This window comes from Pantherophis guttatus, chromosome 2, assembly GCF_059756535.1.
Source record: "Pantherophis guttatus breed Tessera chromosome 2, ASM5975653v1, whole genome shotgun sequence".
Taxonomy (NCBI): domain Eukaryota; kingdom Metazoa; phylum Chordata; class Lepidosauria; order Squamata; family Colubridae; genus Pantherophis; species Pantherophis guttatus.
In genome coordinates this window covers 188,561,059-188,586,272 of record NC_142064.1, presented here as the reverse complement: position 1 = coordinate 188,586,272, position 25,214 = coordinate 188,561,059, and the positions used below count along the sequence as shown (strand labels likewise).

At 38.0% G+C, this 25,214-nt stretch overlaps 1 protein-coding gene across 2 annotated transcripts in view; it reads right to left on the bottom strand.

Annotated features, from left to right (window-relative positions):
• Positions 1-25,214, bottom strand: part of NR3C1 (nuclear receptor subfamily 3 group C member 1) — a 68,444-nt gene that overhangs the window by 19,879 nt on the left and 23,351 nt on the right. For both annotated transcript variants that reach the window (XM_034404938.3, XM_034404930.3), the window contains 2 exons: positions 12,860-13,023; positions 8,012-8,128 (listed from right to left, as the gene is read on the bottom strand). In XM_034404938.3, the coding sequence (XP_034260829.1) occupies positions 8,012-8,128; positions 12,860-13,023 (281 nt within the window). The remainder of the gene's footprint in view (positions 1-8,011; positions 8,129-12,859; positions 13,024-25,214) is intronic.

The window sequence follows — 25,214 nt, the reverse complement described above, 5'->3', positions numbered from 1 at the left end:
GGAAAAAAACATTGTGAAATGTCACGTGACGGCAATGTGACGCTGTGAGTTTGACACCCGTGGTCTACATTGTCCATCTCACCTAAGTGGGCAGCTTACAATTTAGCATTTCTTTCTTCACATCTGGTTCTATTATTTAAGATTTTACAAGTTTCCTTGTGTTAGGAATTAATATAATGGTGCAGTAATTTGTGCATTTCTTACAACTCTTTTCTTTGGTACACACTGAATTTTCCCAGTTGTTAGGCCACAGTCTTGTTCCTTGTTAATATGAAACTGCTGGCAGTTTAACTATTCTTTCTTTTGTAACTTTATTCAATGGGCAATTTCATCTATTCTTGCAAACTTCCTATTTGACAGCTGACTCACTGCTTATTATATTTCACTTTCTAATAGAAGTGGTCCCAGACTATATTGTTTCACTATTTATAAATATTACTCACATTCAATGCTCCTATCTGTAAAGGGTTTTAATCTTTCCATCTTTATTCTCATTTGCCTCTATTGGTTAACTTCCATGATTACTCTTAAATATTTTTATCTTTATTTTTTTATTTTTTTTTTGTATTTCTGTATTTTATATTTTGATAAATTAATAAAAAAAATGTGAAAGTGATTTTTCTGATCCCCTTTCTTATTATTTGTTGACATTTTTGATATTATTGTTTCTTATTTGAGATGGAAATTTACATTTAGTCACTGTATCTTTTTATTCCACTAGACTTTTGTTCTATGTCCTATTCTGATTATGAAAACAGGTTGCTGTGAAAGCTACTTGGATCTTTTCTGCTTTGAAATTTTTGATTCCTCTCCCATCCTTCATATTTTTAAGGCATACTCCGTGTGTGTGTGTGTGTGTGTGTGTGTGTGTGTGTGTGTGTGTGTGAGAGAGAGAGAGAGAGAGAGAGAGAGAGAGAGAGAGAGAGAGAGAGAGAGAAAGGGGGGATAGAGAGAGAGAGAGAGGTGTTAAACTACTGAAGTAGGAACTGGGAGTTCTAGTCCTGCCTTAGGCATGAAAACTGTCTGCTTGACGTTGGACCAGTCGCTCAGTCTTAGCCCATAATGTCAGGCTCAGGTGACAAGCTGGTTGGTCAATTCCTGGGGCAACCAATGCTTGGTTGATCTGAAAAAGTTGACCCAAATTTGCAGAAAAAAATGCTAGGAAGAACAAAAGTATTGATTTTTTATTTTTGTGTTTATATTCTCCGTGGAGTATCTTGCTGACACATCTACTATACTGTATTTAATTAACAAGTTTAATCCATACATCTGACATCAACAATTCATGGTCTGTTCCAAAATTGGAAGGGGTTTTGCCAACTGGATTGCATTTTTCCATCATCTGTTTCCTATTATGTAGTCTGTTTGAGTCCAATATTGTCCATGCAGTGACAATGTATTGTGTGTTGTCTATGTAATATAAGGCAAATGTGTTTAGTGTATAGCAGTGATGGTGTAGCTTTTCCTCGAATGCCAAATGCTCAGGTGAGACAGTGTATGCGCGCCTGCCGACACCAATAATGCAATGCCACCCACAGACCCCATCCCCCGCACGTGCATGCATGTGTGACTCCCCGCGCGACCCCCACCCCCACACACGTGACCCCTGTGCTCCCCCCGCAACCCCGTTTTGGTGCTAGCAGGCCTCCCTGAAGCCTCCTGGAACCAAAAACGGGGCACGGGGGGGCACGACACACCCATACATGCGCATGACCCCCTGCACATGCATGTGCGATCCCCCCACCCCCTGCACATGCATGCGTGTCTCCCGGCAGAGACCTGAAAATCAGTTGGCCGGCGGGAGGTGTGCGGGCATGCGTGGTGGAGTTGACCTGGGTGTCGGCTCGTGTGCCTGCAGAGATGGCTCCACGTGCCACCTGTGGCACATGTGCCATAGGTTCGCCATCACAGGTGTATAGTCTATGTAATCCGAGGCAAATGTGTATAGTGTACTCTACATAATCTGAGGCAAATGTTGCTAATAAACAAAAAAATCTTTTTAATAAAATTCTATTATCCCCTACATCATTACATCTAGTCAGCCCATTTTTTTCTTTTGATTCCCCATCTTCTGCCATTCCAACTACCCATACTATAACTAAAACAGTTCCCTGAAGTATTTCTTATAATTTGCCATAATATTTTTCAATGTCTTCCTTCCATAGTAGGTGCATATATTTTCCAGAAACTAAAATTTAATGAATATCCACTAATTTTAATACATACAATACTATAATTTATTTATAATTTATAACCAAGCATATAGCTAGTGGTGGAATGGGTCTCTGACTTGTTTAATGTATGGCTGAAAACTGTATCTGTGTTTGACAACAGGAAGACTGTCATCACACTCATGTCAGAAGCACTGAGGCATTTCCAGGATTAGCCAGTGACATCGCCATTGCCCAGGGGACACTCAGTTGGGGGTTCCTTTCACATTCCACAGCAGCACTCAGGTTTTAACACGGGTTTCCTAATTTCCAACCCAGCCTCCTAATCATGTTAACCACTGTGCCCCTTAACAATGTTATTATTGTGTCCCTATAAAAAAGAGGAAAGGTAGTAAGAGTGAATCTACAAGAAGGTCATTTTATTTTGTCTGATAATAACTCTGGCAGAATGTTGATAAAAAGAGTACCAAAAATGACAACTACCAAAATTTATCTCTTAAGGAATTGATCAGGTACGTGTGTGAGTGGCCTTGGGCATGCATTGTTTTTTTGTTTGCTGTTTTACCTGATGTTAGTCACTCAAAGTCACATTTGCAAATTGTGCAATCTTGTAAACTGACTGAAAGACTGATTAAATAAATAAAGCACATTATGATGCTGGGCAGGAAATGTGCAAATGTAACTTCTACTCTTTAGCAAGTCACTAAAGGGTATATGACTGTGAGGAAAAAAATGCATGTTTGCTAAGTTAGAGAAAATCTATGATAAAGTGATTAGGTTACCATTACGGGTACAGAGTAAATAGTTATGGGTATGGAATTGAAGGTGGGTTATTCAATATGGTGAGACAGAAATACAGTAAGAATCAATGGAATGCCTAGCAACTGGTCCAACACTGAGCAGGGAGTAAGATGAGAATATGTGATATGCCCTGGGTTGCTTGATGTATTTATGGATAATGTACAGTATGAGGAACACATCTGGTGAAATTAGAAGTCTATTTATCCATCCATCAGATTTATATAGCCACTATATCACAATCAAGTAACTGTTGGTAATATGAGTGCATGTATAATCATGCTATGATCTATAGTGACTTGTGTTTGACAGAAAAGTGAACACAGCAACTTATACAGAAAGGATGAAAAACCAGAGCAAGTATATTTTGTCTTATACTCTTAAGTTAACTAAAAATGTTAACTAAAAATGGAGAAATGTATAGAGAAATTTTAAGGTGTAAAAATGAGGGTAGGTAGATAGTGAGTATTATGAAAACTGAGTAGGGAGGAGTGTATCAGCAGAAATTAAACGTTAAATGTAACAGGAATGGATGGAATGGAACAGATATGTTGAATGTAACAGGATATTTAAATATCTGTGCTAAGAGAAGAAGAGATAGGGTTAATAATGAATGGGGGCAGAATGAATGTAGACCGAATAAAAACATTAATTACCATGATGTTGTGGTGATGGTGGCTTTCATAGAGAAAGAGAGAATGAGGACTGAACTGCAAATGTGTGTGTGTGTGTGTGTGTGTGTGTGTGTGAAGGAAGAATCAATAGAGAGCAAACAAGGAAATTATGGCTGGGTGAGATTGTTAAGAATCCTTAAAGAGAGAGAATCAAAACAGCAATATATGAAATGGTAGAAATAAAAATGGCCTGCAAAGTCAGGAAATTACCAGTAACATCTACTATTTCAGATGAAATCTAGATTATAATTTTCTATTATATTTCAAATATAAAATATATAATTGCTGCATAGTTTTTTTTTCAGAATAAAATTACTGCACAACTAGAAACATACCAACATATAAACATTATTTTTGGAAACCCAATCATGCCTTTAGCTATGATCTAATGAATTTAGTGAATTTGCCTTTCAGTATTCACATCATAGGACTAGATTCTAAATTTCTTTCTAATAGATATTCACTTTAAATGTTTACTCACTCATGAGCTTTATTTTGTTCTATGCAGCTTGTTCTTAACACAGTTAAGTATAAAGAATACAGGACAAGATCATTAAAAGTTATTCTATGTCTTTCCTGAGAGAGCAGTATTTCAAAAAAATTGAGTTTTGCTATTTTAAATTTCAAAGCACTATGTTAAATAATTAAAAGGTTAAATGACATAGGATTTGTAGTTTCATATATACTGTAAAAGAATTTAGCAGAACATGCAGAATTAACAAAGAACGTACATGCTCCTTCCTTAGTGTGTATATAAATATATGTTTATTTATATCCTGATTTTCTGCTGAGATAAGACTCAAGACAGCTAACCATGTTAAAAAAAACACAATGCAAAATATTAAATTTCATCAATACCATTGTTAACCAATATTTAAAAAGATGGTGAAAGTGCTATATCTTCAAGATTTTTAAAAATCCTGACACAATAGGCATTAAATGAATTCCTGAGAGATTGTACTGTACAGCTTGGAAACGGCATAGGAAAAGGCCATTTCCTGCACACCAGAAGAAAAAAATCTCAGGCAGCAGGGTCATCTTTTAAGAGGGCCTCTTCTGTAGTTCTCAATGAATGGACAGGTTGATAATGAGATAGCATACTGAGTTTTTACACCAACTGCAATTTCTAGACCCATGAAGAGTAAACTGAATATTCCAAATGGACAGGCATAGTTCACTCACTATCTCTAGATCTGATTAAATCAGGAAAAGTTTCTGCCAACTCAACAAATGTAACTGTGCAAAAGTGTACCACCCCAGAGTTCTCAACTGGCTTTTAATGAAGAATTAGGTAAAAATCAAGGAGTATTCCCAGACTATTTTCCAGGGGAATAAACTATTCAAAACAGGCTGAACCTTCACCCCCAGTTCTAGTTTTTTATTTACCAAAAGTAGCATCTTATTTAGATTTCAGTTTCTTCTCTCTCATTATTAAACATAAGTAGTGTTCAGAGGTGTTGATTGCTATCTTATAGCTAGATGGAAAACGGTGATATCGCTAGCATACTGATGGTACCCAATTCCAAAAACTCTGAATGATACCATGACAAAACTGTAGTTTTTTAGAACTCTTCCTCATGTCTGTTTTCCTCCTACCTTCGGTCAGGACAAAAGCACTGCCCTACAACCTATTTTAATTGGATCTTGGCCTCCATTCAATATAATATGGGGAAGTTTCAGAGAAACGACTGGCAGAATTCCTGCCATCCTCTCCATTCATTTCAGTATAAACACCCAGGGAAAATGGGTGAAACACCCAGAGAAACACCCAGTTGCACATTCAAGAGCAACCTTGCTGATCTAGAATAGCTATCCAGAACATCCATTCCATGTCAGGAATAGAGTTGTGATCCTGCTGCATCACTGTGTAGGGTTTTCTGCAATGGAGTAACTGGTAAAAAAAGGAAGAGTGAATTGACAGTAAGTAGGCAACATTGAGGAAATAAAGAACCGAACATGAGAAGGAGGGGGAGGAGGAAGTAGGGAGATTTAGTGAAATCTCAAGGCGAATCATATGGACAGATACTGAATTTGAAACTCAGCCTTTCTGCAGATTCATTAGTGATTTGGTACTTTATAGACCACCAATACAGAAATAGTATGACTAAAAAAACAAGTGTTTTTGTCAGTTTGGTGTAATAATTAAGGTGGTTGCCTAGAAACCAGGAGACTGGTGATTTTAGTCCTGCCTTAGGCAGGACAACCAGCTGGGTGACCTTAGACCAGTTACTCTTTCAGCCCAACCTACCTCACAGAGTTGTTGTGAAGAAAATAAGCAGAGAAAGGAATATTATGTATTATTATGTATATGCACTGCCCTGAGTTACTGATACAAATAATAAAGGTGGGGGGGAAAAAAACTAATAAATATAAATATTTCTTGCCAACATCTCCATATAAGAAAAAAGGGAAGGATGAAAAAAAATAAAATAAAATTCATCATAATTTTATTTCCCAATCTGTGTAGCTTGCTTAGTGTACTTATACAAAAGAAACAAGTATATGTTAAAACATTTCCTGTTCTTCCACAATCCTCTGAATCTATCGAATTGAATCCTAAGCCTATTTCACTGAAATCCCCAAATTTAAAATTCTAGAAGATGTAACACTGTAACACATTTATTTGTTTATTCAATCAGCATATGCCATACCATGTGTGGAGACTGAGTGGTTTTTAATATTAGTATCAGGACACTAAAAACAAAAATCAATTAATATAACCATAAACTATTAGGCCGATGCACCACCAATCAATCAATTTATTACAGTCTTATACATTCAGAGTAGCACGATTTTGCTTGTCTCAAATATCTTTCTAAATACCCATATTTTTGGCTTCCCAAAAGGATAGTAAGGAAGAATGAATAGGATACGCAAAGTTAAACTGTTCCAAAGGAGTGAAGTCATCATTGAGAACATTTGAGCTGAAGTCACTGAAGATGACATTCCCTAAATTGACCCTCTTTTCCATATTTTATTTGATAGGCAGACTGAACTTGTAGTCTTCTGGTTGAAATTTCAATTCTTACCCAGAGCTAATTGCAGGATGTATTAGTGGTGTCACTAATAGTCACTAAACTTTGGTGCACTTATTATCTACCTGGATGGCTCCATGTTGCACCAGCTGAAACTTTCAACCACATCCCCATGTAGATCATACTGCAATAGCCCAGCTGACAAGGCATGAATAATTGTTAAGAAAATGATCTAAAAGAAAGGTCACAGCTAGTGCAGAAGATGCAATTGTGCAAAGCACATGACCACAGCTTCCACTTGTTACTGTGGCTGGAACTATGAGTCTGGAAGGAGCCTCAAGTTGCAGCTCAGATCTGTCTGGGAAGAACTATTCCATTCAGAGTAAAACTGACTCTCTCCCCACTGACTCAAATTGGTATTAAAGACCACAAAGAGTCCAAAAGAATCTGTATCCTAATCCAGCCAAAGTCCTCAACAGGAGTCATCAATGTGGCATCAATCCTACACTACGCTTGAAATCTAATTGAAAGAGATCCAGATAATCTCTTTCATCCATAACTGTAACTGTAGTCCAAACTATTTTCTCAACAACTTTCAGACCAGTCAGGTAATTTACAGACCAATCAGTGATAATCTAGAACTGTTATCAGCAGGAAACCCAAACTGAAACACATTAACCACCCATTAACCTAACATCCCCACAAAAAAGTGGCTGCTGTTTCTGTAATTAAATTAATAATAACAAAGAGGCTGTTGTACAATTTGACTCGTAAGCTGAATTTGGGGGGTCTTTCAATTAGGCTTTGTTGAAGTAAGGTATTTCTTAAATCACTAAATAATGTCCAAAGCTCGGGGCTGGTGCACATCCTTAACATTAGCAATTTACACAAATAGAAAATCAGGCTACAATTGTTTAGCATAAAAAGAGAACTTTAGTACACAATATGGAAGATGAAGAAAATTTTAAATTATGAATGCAGAAAAAAATGTTCAGTTCTATCAAGAACAAAAACATAAGCAGAATAAATATATACTATAAGCATTACAACACTGTGGTCATTAGTTTAAGCATCTTGGTGTATTATTCCTGCAAACAGTTTTTACGTCTGAATAGGGGCTAAAAACTCATGAAACTTGGCCTAACCTGATAAATATGGTATGCAGTATCCTAAAAGTCAACATAAGATGCATGGATGTCTCAACAATGAAAATTCAATATACATAAATCATCTAAGTGGATTTGGTGAAGAATTCATGAACAGTACCAATACGACTAGAGCACTGAACAGAGCGCATACCTGGTTTAAAAAAATTCAAGTAGAAAGAAAAGAAAAGTAATACCTACAATCCTCGCCTGTCTGAGCAGTAACAAAAGAAAGTATTAGAATTTACCTTCAAGGTTCATTCCAGCTTGAAGACATTTCCGGTAACGACAAGCAGGGCAGTTCTTTCTCCGAATTTTATCAATAATACAATCATTTCTTCCAGCACAGAGATAATTGTGCTGTCCTGCATTTAAAAAGAACAGAAATTATAATTAGAAACATATATAAATGCTCTCAAATGAGAAAAGGAAAGAAGATGCAGCATGCATATTATCCATCCAAATGATACATTCATAAATTCCTTCAATCAAGCTTTAATGTTTGCTGAAATTCAATGTTTGCTGAATGGAATCTAGTACTAAAAGTAATTCAATTTCAAGGGTAAAAATCAAAATTAAAAAAGCTAGGCACACCACAGAAACTAAGATTTATTATTTCTTTATTAATTAATTTGTAATATGATAGCTTAGTGATAATATACTGAGAATTAAAAATTTAGGGGCTGCTTTAAAAACATATATTTAACTGACCCACATATTGAAAATAAAATATTGTTCAAACCATTGCAAGTAAACAATTGAGCAGGGGCAAAAAACTCTACTAGACTGGTGTTTCATGTATTTCTCTCTTCTGGATCTGACCCAGCTTAATTGTATTACTGAATAGAGGAAAAGCCAAAAAGAACTCCTTTATATATGAAATTTACAATTATAACATTCATTTCTTTATTATTTTATAAAGGCTTATAGAGATTGCCCAATATTGTTCTATATGTACATGTAGTTCTTGAATTACAACCAAAGTTTGGAGTGGAATTTCCATCATACGTTGTTATGACAAATGTTACAACTGGTCATTAAGTGAATTGCTGCAGTCATTAAGTGAATTGCATGGTCATTAAGTGAATCCAGATTTCCAAATGGACATTTTTGCCAGAAAAGGCCAAAAACAAGCTGCAAATCGTGATTGTAACTGATAGTAAATGTGTGCTGATTGCCAAAGGCCTGGATTGTGATCAAATGACCATAGGGATGAGGCAATCAGGTTACTTTTTCAGAACTTTGAACTGTCATTACATGATTGATCATAAACTAAAAACTACCAGCATTTCTCAACATAAGAAAATATAATTACAATTTTGTATGTAATTACTTTTACTTAATATTTACATATTATTTGTATATGTGATGAAAGTATCACATCATCATTCATGATTATGGCTGTTTTGTGTTCCTTGCAGTACTTAGATTAAAGTTTTCTTCTCTTTTCTTATATTGATTGTTAACAGATGTTTTACAAAAAAGCTTTTGTTAGCATAGAAGGTAAAAACCTTTTGTCAAACACACATAGGGACCAGCAAATTGTGTCCATACTTGGCACTCCTGTATTCTTAAGTATAAACAGAATATATTTCTTTTCTTCCCGTGAATGATTGCAACCTCCTTCCCTTTCATGCATACAATTAAGGAAAAGGACATATCAATAGGTAAAGTAAATTCTGCATATATCAGTCTCATCTCTCTAATCACATTCCATCTTTGACATATGGACCAAAGCTTCCAAGCCTGCACAATCTGTTTTGTAAAACTTACTACAATATGGATCTATGGTAACCACATAAAATATGCCCCCCCCCCCAAAAAAAGAAACCTGGCTCAGAGATTAGAACTTATTACCATTTGCATCTTTTTTAGTCTTGCCAATATTGTGTCCTTTAACATCCAGAATTCTCAGAAATAGCCATCCTATCTTGGAATTCTAGACTCTGCAGTCCATGAATGTGTGTATGTGTGTGTGTGCGTCTGTATTTTGAGTCAGCACTAAACTTCTGGAGACTGCCTGCGCTAGTATCTGTAGTTTTCTTGGAAAGATTTTAGAAAAGAATTTCCATGGCCTTCTTCCTAGGGCTGAGAAAGAGTGACTTGCCGAAAGTCACCCAGTTGGCTTCATGCCTAAGGCAAGACCAGATCTTGAAATGGGAGATCTCTCAGTCTCCCCGATTCTAGCATGATGTCTTTAACTACTACACCAAATTGTAGACAAATGAAGGCAAGACTCTCCCAAATTGAGAACACTGACCTAAGCAACAGGCAAGTAAACTATATGTAGCAAGAAGAATTATTAACATCAAATTCATCCTCACATATGGCCAGCACAGTGAAATAGTCCATGATATTTTACTACAATTGCTATTTTTAAGGGTAGCAAGCTTAAAATATAATCAATTGCTTAAACTCGATTTTAAAACTAGGAACATTGAGACTCTAAGTTAAGTAACTTTTTGGGAGACTTTTTTTCGAATGTACATTATTTCTTCAACTATATATGTTCTTTAAGATGAGCACATTACAGTTTTACTCAATTATTCTTTACCAGCTGCTCCAGGAAAAGAATACTGCTGGATGAAGAGAGCAAAGACAGTACTGTGGAAGAAACTCTGCATGCACCAAGACAGGGATGATCAAAACCCATACTGAATGAGACCAGTGCAACTAGATATGCATTACTCATCCAAAGGATTTGAGGCCATTAGGAACAACAGAAAAGGAAGAAGAAAAATTGTCAGAGGGATGCAGAATGGGAATATACAAAGTACCATATTCCTCCCCTTCATCCCCTCCTGCTTTTTTAGCAGTCTAATTTAGTTTTTTTGTTTTTTTTTAAATTTGATTTATATGCCGCCCTTCTCCGGAGACTCAGGGCGGCTTACAATGCGTTAAGCAATAGCCTTCATACTTTTGTATATTTATACAAAGTCAGCTTATTGCCCCCACAAACTGGGTCCTCATTTCACCTACCTTAGAAAGGATGGAAGGCTGAGTCAACCTTGCGCCTTGGAGAGATTCGAACCAGCAGTAAATTGCAGGCAGCTGTGTTAATAACAGGGTGCGTAGACAACTGTACTATCAAGGCACTACTTTTGTAGTGTAATATGCCTCCAGATATCTGAATTGATTTTATTTATTTGCACCCCGCCTTTATTGTTTTTACAAATAACTCAAGGCAGTGGAAATACATAACACACCTTCCTCCTCCTGTTTCGCCTGCAACAGCCACCCTATGAGATGGGTTGGGCTGAGAGACAGTGACTGTTCTAAAGTCACCCAGCTGTCTTTCATGGCTAAGGCAGGACTTGAACTCATGTTCTCCCACTTTCTAGCATGGTGTCCTAAACACTAGGCCAAACTGGCCCCCCAGTTTGATACTGGTTTTTTATTGGAGGCTGGCAATTTAATTCTCTGGAGGATTCTTTAGGAGTGACAGTAAAAGAACTTGGGAATTTTTCATTACTTCTTTAAAATTTGGGTTTTGATTTATTGCCATGAAAAATAATTGGTTAAATGAAAAATATTTAATGAGTATGCATGTGCATGCTCATCCATATATATGTAATTTCAACTGGTTTTCTAATAGTCCTGCATTGCCTCTCCAACATACAACTTATTAGAATAAGAGCAAAATTGTATTTTTATAACTATGGAAAAATTCAATTTAAGATATCTATCAGTATCTTTTTCTCAGGAAAGGAATGATGCATTATGTGTTTTTTTTTAAGCTTACATGAAGCTGAAAATGCTTCAGTAAGCTACTAGCATGGCCAGTTTGAGAAATCTAGTTTTGAAATGCTGCTTTAAAATATATTGATTTTACTACTTTAAAAGAGCAGGGAGGAAACTATTTGGGTTTTGGAGTGTATGAAGTGGGCAAACTAAAACCTTTGGAATTTTTATGGAACCAGAGATTTAAGTATAAGCAAATTTTGGCAGCAAACTAAATCTAACTATAGCTTTTAAAGACCAGATTCTTTCCAAATTGAATTATGCAGCAGTATTAAACAAGAGCAAAAATAACAAAAATAAGAGAAAGCAATGAATGATAACAGACCTCTTTTTATCAGGGTCAGAATAACAAGAGTTGGGAGGGACCTTGGAGGTCTTCTAGTCCAACCCTTGCTCAAGCAGGTAGCCCTATATTATGGGTGTCAAACTCATGGCGTCATGCTGCTGTCACATGATGTTTCACGACGTTTTTCTCATTTGTGGAGCTGGGGTGGGTGTGGCCTGCACTTGATGCATCCAGCCCTTGGGCCGCTAGTTTGACACCCCTGCCGTATACCATTTCAGACAAATGGTTGCCAAATCTCTTCTTAAAAACCTCCACTTTTGAAGACCCACAACTTCTGGAGGCAAGTTTGAAACAATTAATTGTTTTCCCTATCAGGAAATTTCTTCTTAGTTCTAGGTTGGTCCTTTCCTTGATTAATTTCCATCCACTGTCACATAAGCTTAGAGAACAATAATGATTTCTTAAAAATAAAGGGAGGGAGGTAAGGTATTATCTCTCAACATCACAGTGAAAGCTGGTCAAGTAGATTAGGGAAAACTGACAGAGAAGGGATATTGGAGATTCTATAATGTAAAAACAAACCATTCTTTCCCAATTCAGTTTAAAGATTGATTAGAGGGCATAAGCCTGTTCAGCTTCTTCTTCTGAAGATTTCTGGACAAAATACCGCAAACAAAGCAGCATGATAGATTCATAATTTGGAGGTCCAAAACATCAGTCAAACCTTCTCTCAATCTTCTGTATATTGCTCCACCTTGCTTCAACACTACTCCACAGAGTTGCCTTCTCTGCATGCACAAACGTGACTAGAAGACTGTAGACGGGTTGCAAAATAGATACAGGGAAGCTTTAAGCAGCTGCATTATGCTACAGTACTACTGTAGTTTTCCTGCATGATTTCTCTTGCTACTTTTTGTTTGAATTAGAATCCTTGTCTACTTTTATAATAAGCTAGTACTTCCTCAAGAAAAAATAGTTGTACTGAGATTATGGATTTGGAAGAAAACATTAATTACTTATACAATAAAATCCTAATGACTCAGATTGTAATAATCATATTGCTTCTTACCTTCCACAGCTCTTTTGAAGAATACTTTGCAGCTGCCACATGTCAGGACACCATAATGACACCCAGAAGCCTCATCTGAGCAAACAAGGCAAAGCTTGGGAGGTGGTCCCGTAGTTGCTGAAGAGGTAGATGGTGAACTGCTCACATCAGATCTTACTCCAGGGCTAAATAAATATTTCAAATAAAATTACATTTCAAAAAGGAATCCCAACACAAGAAAAGTTATATGAATATTTCCTAAATTTATTTTTCTTTTTTGTTCTGGGATCAAAAGGCAGTTCAGAAATAATAAGTTTATAAAATAAATATATTTTATTTCTATTTATTTCTGAATTAGAAAGGAAATTTGCTAGGATTTTTATCTTAACAAATACTGTTAGAATATCAGCTAGAATCTACCCAAGACAGCTTTAATCTTTTAAAAGCATTGTCTTGAGGCCATTAGGAACAACAGAATGCTTCAATATGTACATATGATACTTTCAGAGAGATAAAACCACAATACTTTCTTGAGGAGGAAGCATTACATAATTACTGGCACAGGAACAACTGGAACTGAGCTGGTTGTTGAAAGAAGTTAGAAATTCTGATGCAATCATTTCCATTAAATGAAAGTTAACATCAAAGTTATACAGCAACCTGGGTATTTATTTCTGAGACATTTGCTCTGAGTTAGAAACCAGATTCAATGACCTTCTAAATTTCAGTGGCCAAAATACCCCCATCACTGATCATAATAGCTTAAGCTTCTCAAAGCTATAAAGCATATCTGGGGAGCCATGTTTTCTACATGTCTCACTCCACTTTAAATAATAACATGATTGAAATTACTTTAAAATACAATACTTTCATATGATTTCAGAAAACATGTAGGAAAACCATGTCAATTTAAGAATTATATCCATTCAAATAAGTAAATAAAGAATAATACTTTTTAACCAAAATTTTAATAATTTCTTAATTTTAAATTATTGCAGTTAATGAACAGGGGAGAATGGAAAGGGTAAAATTACTTTCTTATTTTATGTTCTTATAAGTTACTTTGCACTTCCTTTTGAGATAGTATTTTTTTTTCTGTACTTCTATAATTTCATAGGATAGTTACAGGACTACACGTAGTTCTCAATTTACAACAGCAATAGCACTTAAGACTTCTATACCACTTCATAGTATTTTACAGAGGTTTATAGAGTCAGCATATTGCGTCCAACAATCTGGGTCCTCATTTTACCGATCTCAGAAGGAGGGAAGGCTGAGTCAACCTTGAGCTGGTGAGAATTGAACTGTCAAACTGCTGGCAGTCAGCAGTCTGTAGTGCTGAATTCTAACCAATGCGCCACCACGGCTTACAACCACAATTGAGCCCCAAATTCCTGCTGTTAAGCGAGACATTTGTTAGGTGAGTTTTACCCCATATACAACCTTTCTTATCACAGTTGTTAAGTTAATCACCAATGTTGTGAAATTAGTAACGAAGTTGTGAAGTGAATCTGGCTTCTCCATTGAATTTGCTTGCCAGGAGGTTGCAAAAGATGATCACATGACCCCGGGACACTGCAACTGTCACAAGTCAATTGCCAAGCATTTGAATTTGATCACATGACCATGGGGATGCTGCAACTATTGTAAGTGTGAAAAAAATCATAAATCACTTTTTTCAGTGCTGTTGTAACTTTGGGTGGTCACTAAATGACTGTTGTAAGTCGAGGGCTACCTGTATAATGTTGAAAGCAAAAAGAATCAGGATTGGAGTGCCAGATCTAAGCAATTACTGTCAGTCATAAGAAAAGCTATCTATAGTTAAAATTACAGGCAGAAAAGTGATTTAGAAATAAATATTTTTGATTTTTCAGAAACATTATAAATTCTATGACTTTTCTTAATTATAAATTAAGCTGAAAAAAATGAACTTTATTTGGGTTTGAGCTCCAAAAATTACTTTTTCTTAATGGCCTATGTAACCCTTTCCTCTATCACATTAATCAACAACACAGATTCTTTTCTACCTAAACCTTCATATCCCTACCTTAATACAGTATTACAGATCAAATATATGAGCACGAGCTTCTACGGTTTATTATCACAAACAAGGTCAATAATAAGGTTATTAATAAGGTTTACCTTAGCTCACCAAAACAAGGTTATTATGACAGTTTACAAAATATCCCCATAAATACCACCCAGAATATCTCAAGTTTATTTCTGAGATCCTAAAGTAAACTAGGAAACATTACAGGTAGTTTTTTTTGTTAACAACAGTAATTGGGACTAGAATTTCTGTCACTACATGATGCGGTTGCCCAATGCAATGTCACATAAATACATTGCTTAGCCACCGCAATTCCAGCAGTCCCCACAGCCATTGTTAAGCAATGACTTCCTCATGACTTCCTATAGGCTTCCAATAAGTTAAGTCAATGGGGAATTAGAGGCTTGGGGTGGCTGGTACTGGAGTGGGAGAACACATAAGCAGCTATACCAGCCTAATGCAAAGCTGCAGCTGTCCCTGGAGAGCAGTATGGTATGTAAGACCCAACCACCCCAAGCCAACTGCACAGCAGGAAGACCCAGCCACACTGCCCTCGCCAACCTACACTCCATGGATTTTGTGTTCAGAGGGCTCTTCTTCTTGCTGATGAGGTGTGCCCAGTCTTGCCCTTTGCAAGGCACTGCTGGCTATGTAAGACCTTTTTTCCTGAGGTCTCGCAAGGAAACTGAAGAACCAGACCAGGTACACCACATCAGCTTGTGGGAGCAAAAAGATGGTGAAAGTCATCTGGGGGCAATAGAGCGCAAGGTAGAAGGGGGACAAAAGGGCAGAAATGGGGTGGGGGACTGAAGTGCCCCTGCAGTTCTAAAGTGGCCTTCAAAGACCTGAATTTTGATCAGGCATTTTGGGCACTCCAACTTTGGCGGATTGGGTGTAAATATCACTTATTTAGCATTGTCGTAACTTCAAATTGGTAGCTGAATGAATGGATGTTAAGCAAGGATTTCCTGTAGTTTTAAGCAGCAGTCAATGTAACAGAGAAAGACATGATGCAAAATTTAGCTGTGTAGAAATGCTTAAATTATGGTTTGATAACATGCAACATACACGATACCTTGAGGTTCAGAATGTTACAGTGAGAGAAACTGGAGCTCAAACATACATACACATCAGATTTCAGGGAGCCAATTGCAACAAGCCTAGAGAAACATTAGTCAGGATCTCATGCACCAAAATTGTCAGATCAATTAGAGCACAGGAAATTGAGAGCTTTTCAGAAATAAGATAACTGAAAGTGCATTCACTCGCCATTCCGATGAGAAGAAAAAGAGGAGTGGGGCAGCTGAGAAAATAGCTAGGGATGTATAGGAAGTTCTGACTGAGTTAAAGAGACATTTAGAGGAAATGGAAGATGGGCTTATGAGCAAATAGCTAAGGAACGAAAAAAAATCACAAAGGTTAAAACACAAATTGTGCATGTGTTTTAATTATGTCAAACAGTCAAAGGAACGGATGGATCCACTATTTGGGAAGGTTAGTAAGATAATTATAGATGACAAGGAGAAACAAAGGTCTTTTTATTCTTTTCCTCCAAAGGGCCATGTGTTCAAATAGACCAAAGTAGAATAAATAACATAAGGAAAGAATGACAACCCAAAGTAAGTAAAAAGATGGTTAGGAATACAACTTTAAGTTCAAGGACCAGATCAATTATATCTATGACTCCTGAAGGAGCTTGAGAATATCATTTTAGGAGCCACTTTCCTTGCCTGAGGGCAGGCATAGCACCATAGTACTGGACAAGGAAGTGGCAAGGAGGAGGAGCGAGGAAGAAACAGAGGATAAAAGGGCTGTACATCTCCAGAAGCACAAGGAAAGATATAGGGTACAGAATGACAAGAAAAGGAGGAAAGGAAAGATCAATTTGAGAATATGTTGCAAATACGAAGTACTGTGAGAATTCCTCAAAATGACAATACCCTACTTCAACTACAAGCCCTCAACAGAGAATGGGTATACTCCAGAAAGATGGAAATCAATGTGGGAGTGTTAAGATACTAGAGAAATGATTGTGACAATGAAACTCATACACTGTGTCCCCTCAACTAACACAGCTTTGAATATATACATTTTTTTCTTCTTGGAGAGAACGGCTGGTATCATCAGCTCCAAATGACAAACAAGACATTAATGGCAATGCATCACTATGCATATTGAATAATGAACTCATGAGTTTAATAACCTTCTAAGAGAAGGATGTGTATTTCAACACTATGTGGTTGACAAAGCTGCTAAGAATGAAGGTGAGAGGCTGAGTTACATATGAATGAATCAAGCAACCTTGAGATCAACAACATACAGAGGCCTGACTGATGCATTGAAGGATAATGATTTTAGAAACATCGGAAGGTGCATCATCCTCTCTTCAACCTTTGCTGGTGGACCATAATATATGATGGAATAATGTCAAGATTCCAAGATGTATATATGGAAGTACGGCAATGCTCCATTTTTCATTACAATGACATGCAATCCAAATTGGCCAGAAATATAACAGAAACTTTTTTTAATCAGCAGTCAAATGATCAGCCAAAATTAATTGCAAGAGTATTCTATTTGAAGAGAAAGTGCGATAAATCAAAACGTGAGTGATCTGACACCATCTAAATGCCAGACAAATCAAACTCAGGTTTCTTTAGCTAGACTGAGTGAAAAAGACTGAAGCTCAACCGAGCATAGGAGGTGTGGTCAAAGAATGAAAAAAAAAATACACTTAAGTCTCTGGCAAATAGATGAGAGATGACCCACGCATGGATTATACGAGCAGCACACTGGAAAGCATGTAAAATATTGGTGTGTTTAAAAATGACATTGTCATGATTCCAAGAATTATGCTTAATATTCAGAAGGGGAAGATATCCCTCTTTCAGGGACACAGTTTCCAATACAGTCATGTAGAACGGACGTTGGCTTACCTGAACGTTCATTTTCAGGGCGCTGCGACAATAATCCATGCATGGGTTAATCTCTCATCTATTTGCTCGAGACTGATTATAAATTTTTTTCAATTCCTTGATCACGCCTCCTGTGCTCCATTGTCTTTAGTCTTTTTCATGAAAGCGCAGTCCACAAGAGAATCTGCAGGAGAAAGAACAGAAGAAATCCACCCCGGCCAGGATCAGGAAGCCTAAAGGGGGGTTGGATTATCGTCACAGCACTCTGAAAATGGATGTTCAGGTAAGCTAATGTCCGTTTTCCAGTGCGCTGCTCCAATAATCCATGTATGGGATATACCCAAGCTTAAGGACACTGGGCGGGGTAATGTCATCCAAGTAGCAGAGGATGCATACTGGAACCATGTGGACAGCTGCTGCCACCGCCAACAATTTGGTGAACGTTTGGGGCCGATGAGAGGCCGAACGGCATGGCTTGGTACTGAAAATGGTGATTGGAGTACGCAATGCGCAAATACTTGCGATGTGCCGGGTAGATCGGGACATGTAAGTAGGCCTCCTTGAGGTCCACTGATTGTAAAAGGTCCCCCCTCCTGTATGCATCCCAGGATCGATTTCAAGGATTTGCATCTTGAATTACCTGTACAAGATAAAACAATTGAGTTGCTTGAGATTCAAAATCCTCTCCAGCCCCCTGAACTTTTGGGTTACTAGAAACAGGATGGAATAGAAGCCGATTCTTTCTTGGTCTCTTGGTACCTGCTCTATGGCCGGGATATCCAACAAATGTTGGATCTCGTTGTCCATAAGTTGTTTCTCTATGGGCTGGCATGAAACAGGGCACTCTAGGTAGTGGTTCTGGAACGGAATTCTAAGGTGAGGCTGAACTCCACCGTCTGAAAAATCCAAGCCTCGGTTGTAGAGGATGCCCACTGGCAGTGGAAATGTTGGAGCCGACTGCCAATGTGGAGGGGTGGCTGGGCGTCACTTGCCACATCGAAAGGGTTTGGTACTGCCCCATTGAAATGGCTTCTTCGTTGGGGGCTGTCGCCTGTTCTGATCCTGGAAAGCCTGCCTATTGGTGTGTCATTCAAACCCCTGTGAGTAAGAGCACTGGAAATAGGACCCGCTGGGTCCGGAATCAGTCCGAAAGGGCTGCGAGTAAGGTGCATATCGGCGGTCGGGCCTCCTGTAAGAGGAAGGTAGTACCTTTCTTTTGTCCTTGTTCTTGATGAGTATTGGCTCTAGAGCCTCACCAAAGAGAGCTAAGCTCTTATACGGGGCCAAAGCAAGTTTCCACTTCGACTTCATATCAGCCCTCCAATTGCACAACCATAAGAGTCGGCAAGATGTTATTATGGAGGCCAAGGAACAAGATGCAAATTTTGCCGCATCTAAAGATGCATCGGCCAAATATTCATGGCAGCTACCAGTTTATTAATGGTTTGGTGTAGTCCGATATCGTCCTGCGCTAGATTTTCTTGCAATTGGCAAAGCCATATGAGAGATGCCCGGTTAAAAAATGAGGCTGATGTTGCGGCCTTAATGGCCCAAGCAGCCACTTGGTGTGTTTTTCTAAAAGAGAGCTCTGCCTTTCTATCCTCAGACTTGAGGCCTTCCACTATATCGTTGGAAAGGACAGTGGAAGAATGAGACTGGCTACCGGGGCATCCACCGAGGGCAATTTCAATAGCTCCTCAACTCGGGAGCAGAACAATAAAGTTTCTTGTCATGTCTGCTGGGAGCAGCCAGCGAACTAGGCTGACCCCATGGCCTTTGAATGACCACAGAGAAAAGTTTAGGGCAAGGAATAAATTCCTGCTCCTTCTTAGGTATCACAAACAAGTCCTCATGGGAGGCAGCTGAACCTTGAGGTTGGTCAGGAAGATCGTCAACCACGCCAATATTGGTCGCCACCTTAGCCTTATGGAATAAGGATTTGAAGACAGAGGAATGAAAAAGTCTCATGAACACTGGCCTATCTGGCCTCAACCCCTCATCTTCAGAGAATTCCAAATCCTCTGGATAATCATCCTCCAGCGAAGTATCCTCACTGTAGGAGGAGTCTTGTTGTCAAGGAGAAACCGGCCTGCCAGACATATGTGCTGAAATCTGGGGCCACTAATGGTGCCTGACCGCCCTGTTGAAATCCAGCTGCCAGCATTTTAGAGAGGGTGTCTGAGATCAAGGCTTGAATACTTAATGACTGATCAGGACACGGTCCTCCCCCTGCATGGAGGTCCTCCCCCTGCACCCCACTGCGGTTGGGGTGAACGTAGCTTCTGGGGCTTCTGGTTGTTTATGTAGCCCTACTGGCACTGCACTCTGGCCCCCAAAAGGGTCTGCATGTGTTACCGCAGTCAATGGCTGAGAAGTAGTACTAGCCTCAGATGAAGCCCAACCCTGGGCGCCAGCTGCCACAACATGTTATAGGGGTACAACAACAGTCTGATCAAGTGATATGACCTCACTGACAGAAGCACGCTGATGTTCTGCTGCTTGAGCGGTGCGTTGTGCCTTATCAAATTGCTTCTCTAAGGCTTTATGATGCCTGGTAGCATCCTTATCAACTACTGCCAGTCGCTTAGAAGACCCAGATGATGAGGGCCTAGCTTTGATTGACTTACTCCTGGTGGATTTTTTAGCCATTTTAGAACCAATGTTCTAAAATCCTGTTTTGGTCGACGGGCTTTGGAAGGGCTAGCAGCCTGCTCCATATCAGAAGATAAAGCAGAATCAGACATTATAGTGACTAATGTAGCAAGGTTGTTGAAAGTCACAGGAAAAATCAATAGAGAATAATAGCCCCCAAAGGCCTAGAAAGTTATTCCTCCACAGGAAAAAGTGGCAAAGTCAGCTGACAAGGACACCACTGTTACAATGCCAGCTCTATAAAGAGACTGGTCTTAAGAGTACAATAGAAGAAAGGCCCCAGTGCAGCGAAGGCAAACCTGTCCACTTGGCGTCGCTTCAAACTGCTGGAATGGTGATTGAAGGCCTCACTCGCAGCAGCAAAGCTCCGGGCCTCAGGGATACCAGGAATAAGGTACTGAAATCAAAACCGACCCCTTAAGCGCTGCTTCGCAACAGGAAAAAACAGCAGGCTGATGCCTAGAACTCCATAAGACCGAAAGCCAGGCAACAGTCAATAAGAAAAAGGCGCAAAACAGCTGGGCCTGTCAAAGCACCACCGCGGCCAATCCACAAACCAAAATGGTGGGCGTGAGCGGCAAACCACTCTCTTGCGCCACCGCGGAAGAGTCCTTGCCAATCCAAAATCTTTTGGTGTGAGGGCAGGCAAAGCTGAAGCCAAGTAAACCACCGAAAAAAGGAGGTGCGAAACCGCTGGGCCTCTCCAAGCACGCCGTGGCCGAAAAACAATCCAAAATGGCAGTGTGTGAGCATCAAACCACTCTCTCGCGTCGCCATGGCCGTTGACAGACAAAAATATTGGTGCGAAGACCGATCTGAGCCCTCCAAGTGCAACGAAGCAACACCTGGTCGTCAGAGTTTGCACCAGCACCCCGGGCAGTGACTCCGGAGCAGCCAAAGAAAGTTGGAGCTGCAATGATGGTGGTGGTTGTGCCAGCTGACTGGGAAACCAGCTCACTCACTGGCAGCGAGTCAAACATCGGAGGTGCCCTTAAAAAGGGACACAACTCCAGAATGCTGCCAGAGGAAGTCCAGGGTGGTGGAAGGCGCCTGGAGCCCCAGGGACGCCTAACACACCGGCGGCAGCACAAAGGAGATGTTGACAACTCTCCTACCAGATTCCAGATGCGCAGATCACAGATGGAAAAAACAAAAATCCAAATTCGATAATCCAAGTATGAGAAATCTGACAATCTATTTGCCAGGGAAAGCCACTCCGGTCTCATCAGATAGACTGAGTGAAAAAGACTGAAGACAATGGAGCACAGGAGGCATGGTCAAGGAATTGAAAAAAAATTATACTCAGTCTCGAGCAAATAGATGAGAAATTAACCCATGCATGTATTATTGGAGCAGCGCACTGGAAAATGTGCTGATTTATCTGGAGAAAGTGATATTCCAGCATGGTATTTCAGCTGTATGTTGCATATTAAGGTGAGAAAAAAAGAAGCAAAAACATTACAGTATTCCTAAAGAATGACAGATCAACTACAAATATTGTCAATAAAAGTGTCCTTAGTAAAACAAAACACATCTGTATTGTTACACATCTTTCTTCTTTAATAAAATGCTTTTTTTATTTTAAAACCAAAATAATAGCGATCCCCAGTGATCATTGTTTTTCTGTTTAGATAAGGAAATATCTCTGATAAAATGACCAAACAGCTCGTGGATTATTCAGTGATGTTTAACACGAATCTAGTGGCCACCTCTTATATATATATATAAAAAAATTAAACATAGGAACCACATTACTTTATACACATTCTATGAAGTATTTTATAAGCACATTCTCAGATGCTAAGGTCTTGAAGATAACCTTCAAGATATTTACAAACACTCACTGAGGTAGGAGTTGGGGCATGTATTTTTAAAATTTTCAAATCTGAAACTATGGCTTTTTGAGAGTTTATGAATAGATTTATAATATTCTGAAAGTGAGAGGTAATTGTTGCTCTTTATACCTGCGTGTGCAAGAATAGAATACCTATCAGCGAGTGTATCAGCCTTTCAAATGATTTGTGAAGTCCCTAAGAATCACTGTCACTGCTAGAATAAAAACAATTCTGTTCTGCATTTATTAAATTTTCAAAGTGCCATATATGACAGAATGTGCTATTAAAGTTTAGTTTTGAGCATTTCCTTTACTGCCAACCACAGGAAAAAAACATTGAAATAACTTCTTTTGTAAAGATTAGAGTAAGTGAAATATAAACTTTGTATTATATAACTACGTAGGAATATATATATATATATATATATATATATATATATATATATATATATATATATATATATATAATCAATTTTCTTACTTCTTCGTAGGGTTTATGTGTGTTTTTCTTCTAGCCAGGTTTTCCCTACAAAAAACCTTGGTTACGTAGGGAAAACCTGGCTAGAAGAAAAACATATACATATATATATATATATATATAATCAGTCTGATATGGTTATCATAGCAATGATTCTATATTACAAGCTCAAAAACAATAATGTTTCTTTAATTCATTATACTCAGGGAAGAAAGTACAGAATATAGAAGCTTTTACAATATTTGCATATACGTTTACTTTTACAGCTAGATATAATCACATTGGCATTTCTGATAATAAACACTTTTTATCAGAAGATATCATCCAGGTCATGGTTGTCCAAAAGATGCTTGAAAGACAACTGGACTTTCTGGTTTTTCTTTGAAGATGTTTTGCTTCTCATCCAAGAGAGCTGAAGAAGCTTCTTGGATGAGAAGCAAAATGTCTTCAAAGAAAAACCAGGAAGTCCAGTTGCCTCTTAAAAAAACACCGTTGGGACAATATATATGATAGTTTTCCTATGTCAGAATTGCTGCATTGTAATTTCATCAGACTAGTATTTAAAGCAGGCATGTTTTTTATCCTCCTTTAGATAATCATTATTATCCCAGTAAATTTGTTAATTACTTGTCTGTTAAATATTGCATGAAATTATCATGCCACATATACATCCAGTTACAGATCTGGAACACTTCCTGTGAAGTCAGAAAAGGGATTACAGTAATTCAACCACAAAACATTTTGCACAATTCTAATTGTAATTCTGGTAATGTCTCAAAGCATATGGACACATTTCTTAGGTAACAAGATAAGAATAATCCAGAAACAGTTCTACAGACGAATGGCATAATTTTTGGTTAATTCCTGGTTTGATTTCTCAATTTCTTATGCCAACAATCAGAAGAAACAAAGATAACACAAAACCAATAAGGAATAAAGTAAGATGCCAACTAAAGCTCTAACAAGCCATATTTCAAACAAACCATGATTCATAAGTCAATTGTGGTTTCAAAATGTAGTTTTCTGACAAAACAGAATCATAGTTTCATTCCCATGGTGAATTTTCACCTTAAGCTAAATCAAAAACAATTAATATTATGCTTGGAACTGTACGCAAAAAAGGCTGAGATTCTTTATTCTATTCTTGGAACCTATAAAATATTGATACCAACGTTCAGTTATTGAATACACAGGATTCAAAGAGCTCCATGTTCAGACACTGCAGCAGTGGTCCACATTTCCCTGTCTGATTTGTAGATTTATTTTTTAAAAAGTAATTAAAAATATTAAATGACAAGCTGATATTTTCCTAATAGTTATTATTCAAAAAAGGAAGGAAGGAAGGAAGGAAGGAAGGAAGGAAGGAAGGAAGGAAGGAAGGAAGGAAGGGAGGGTTTGCAACTTGGTGCTAATAAAAAGGCACAGCTATTGGGGATAAAGAGAGATTTTGACAAATAGATAAAATGCCCACCAGAAGGTTCACCAGTTTTTGCTTTTAGCAAATGGATACTTTGTCTCTGGATACTTGTTATCACAGCTATTTTGTTATAGCCCACAAATTCCTTTTAAGGATTCAAAAATGCCACTTTCATGAAATGTTTGGGAGTACAGCACACATCAGGAGTTGCATTATTATTCAGTTCTAAGGCAGATTTTCATGAAGTGGATTTTGGATGCTCTGTAGAAAGAAGTAAAAACATATACCAGTATACTGTTTTAATTACAGAATACTTTCAGTGGTAGAAGGCATAAAAGCACCCCAAAACTTATTCCAGACTGAATTAGAAGACTTTAAAATAACAAATGTGGTTCAAAGTAAGCAAGGGCAAATGAGTCATATCTGTTGTAAAAATTCAAATTTTATGTATGTATCAATGGGTTTGAATTGGCAGTGACTCATCAGGAAATGGATCCTGGGAATCAGTTTGGGTAGATGAATCATATTCTTAAAATAGAACCGAACATATATTGAAGTGGCATTATGATTTGAAAGAATAAAACTGCCAATAAAGTAATGATTTTGCACAATATAACTACACTTGGAATACCATGACAATTCTGTTTACAGGCAGTCCTTGACTTACAACTATTCATTTAGTGACCTTTCGAAGTTACAACACTGAAAAAAGTGACTTATGACTATTTTTCACACTTACAACCTTGTAGCAACCCCATGGTCATGTGATCAAAATTTGGATGCTTGGCAAATGGTATGTATTTATGACAGTTGCAGTGTCCCGGAGACATGCGATCATCTTTTGCAACCCTCTAACAAGCGAAGTCAATGGGAAAGCCAGATTCACTTAACAACTGTGTTACGAACATAACTGAAGTGATTTACTTAATAACTCTGGCAAGAAAGGCTTTAAAATGGGGCAAAACTCACTTAACAACTGTCTTGCTTAGAAACAGAAATTTTGAGCTCAATTAGGATTGTTAAGTCAAGG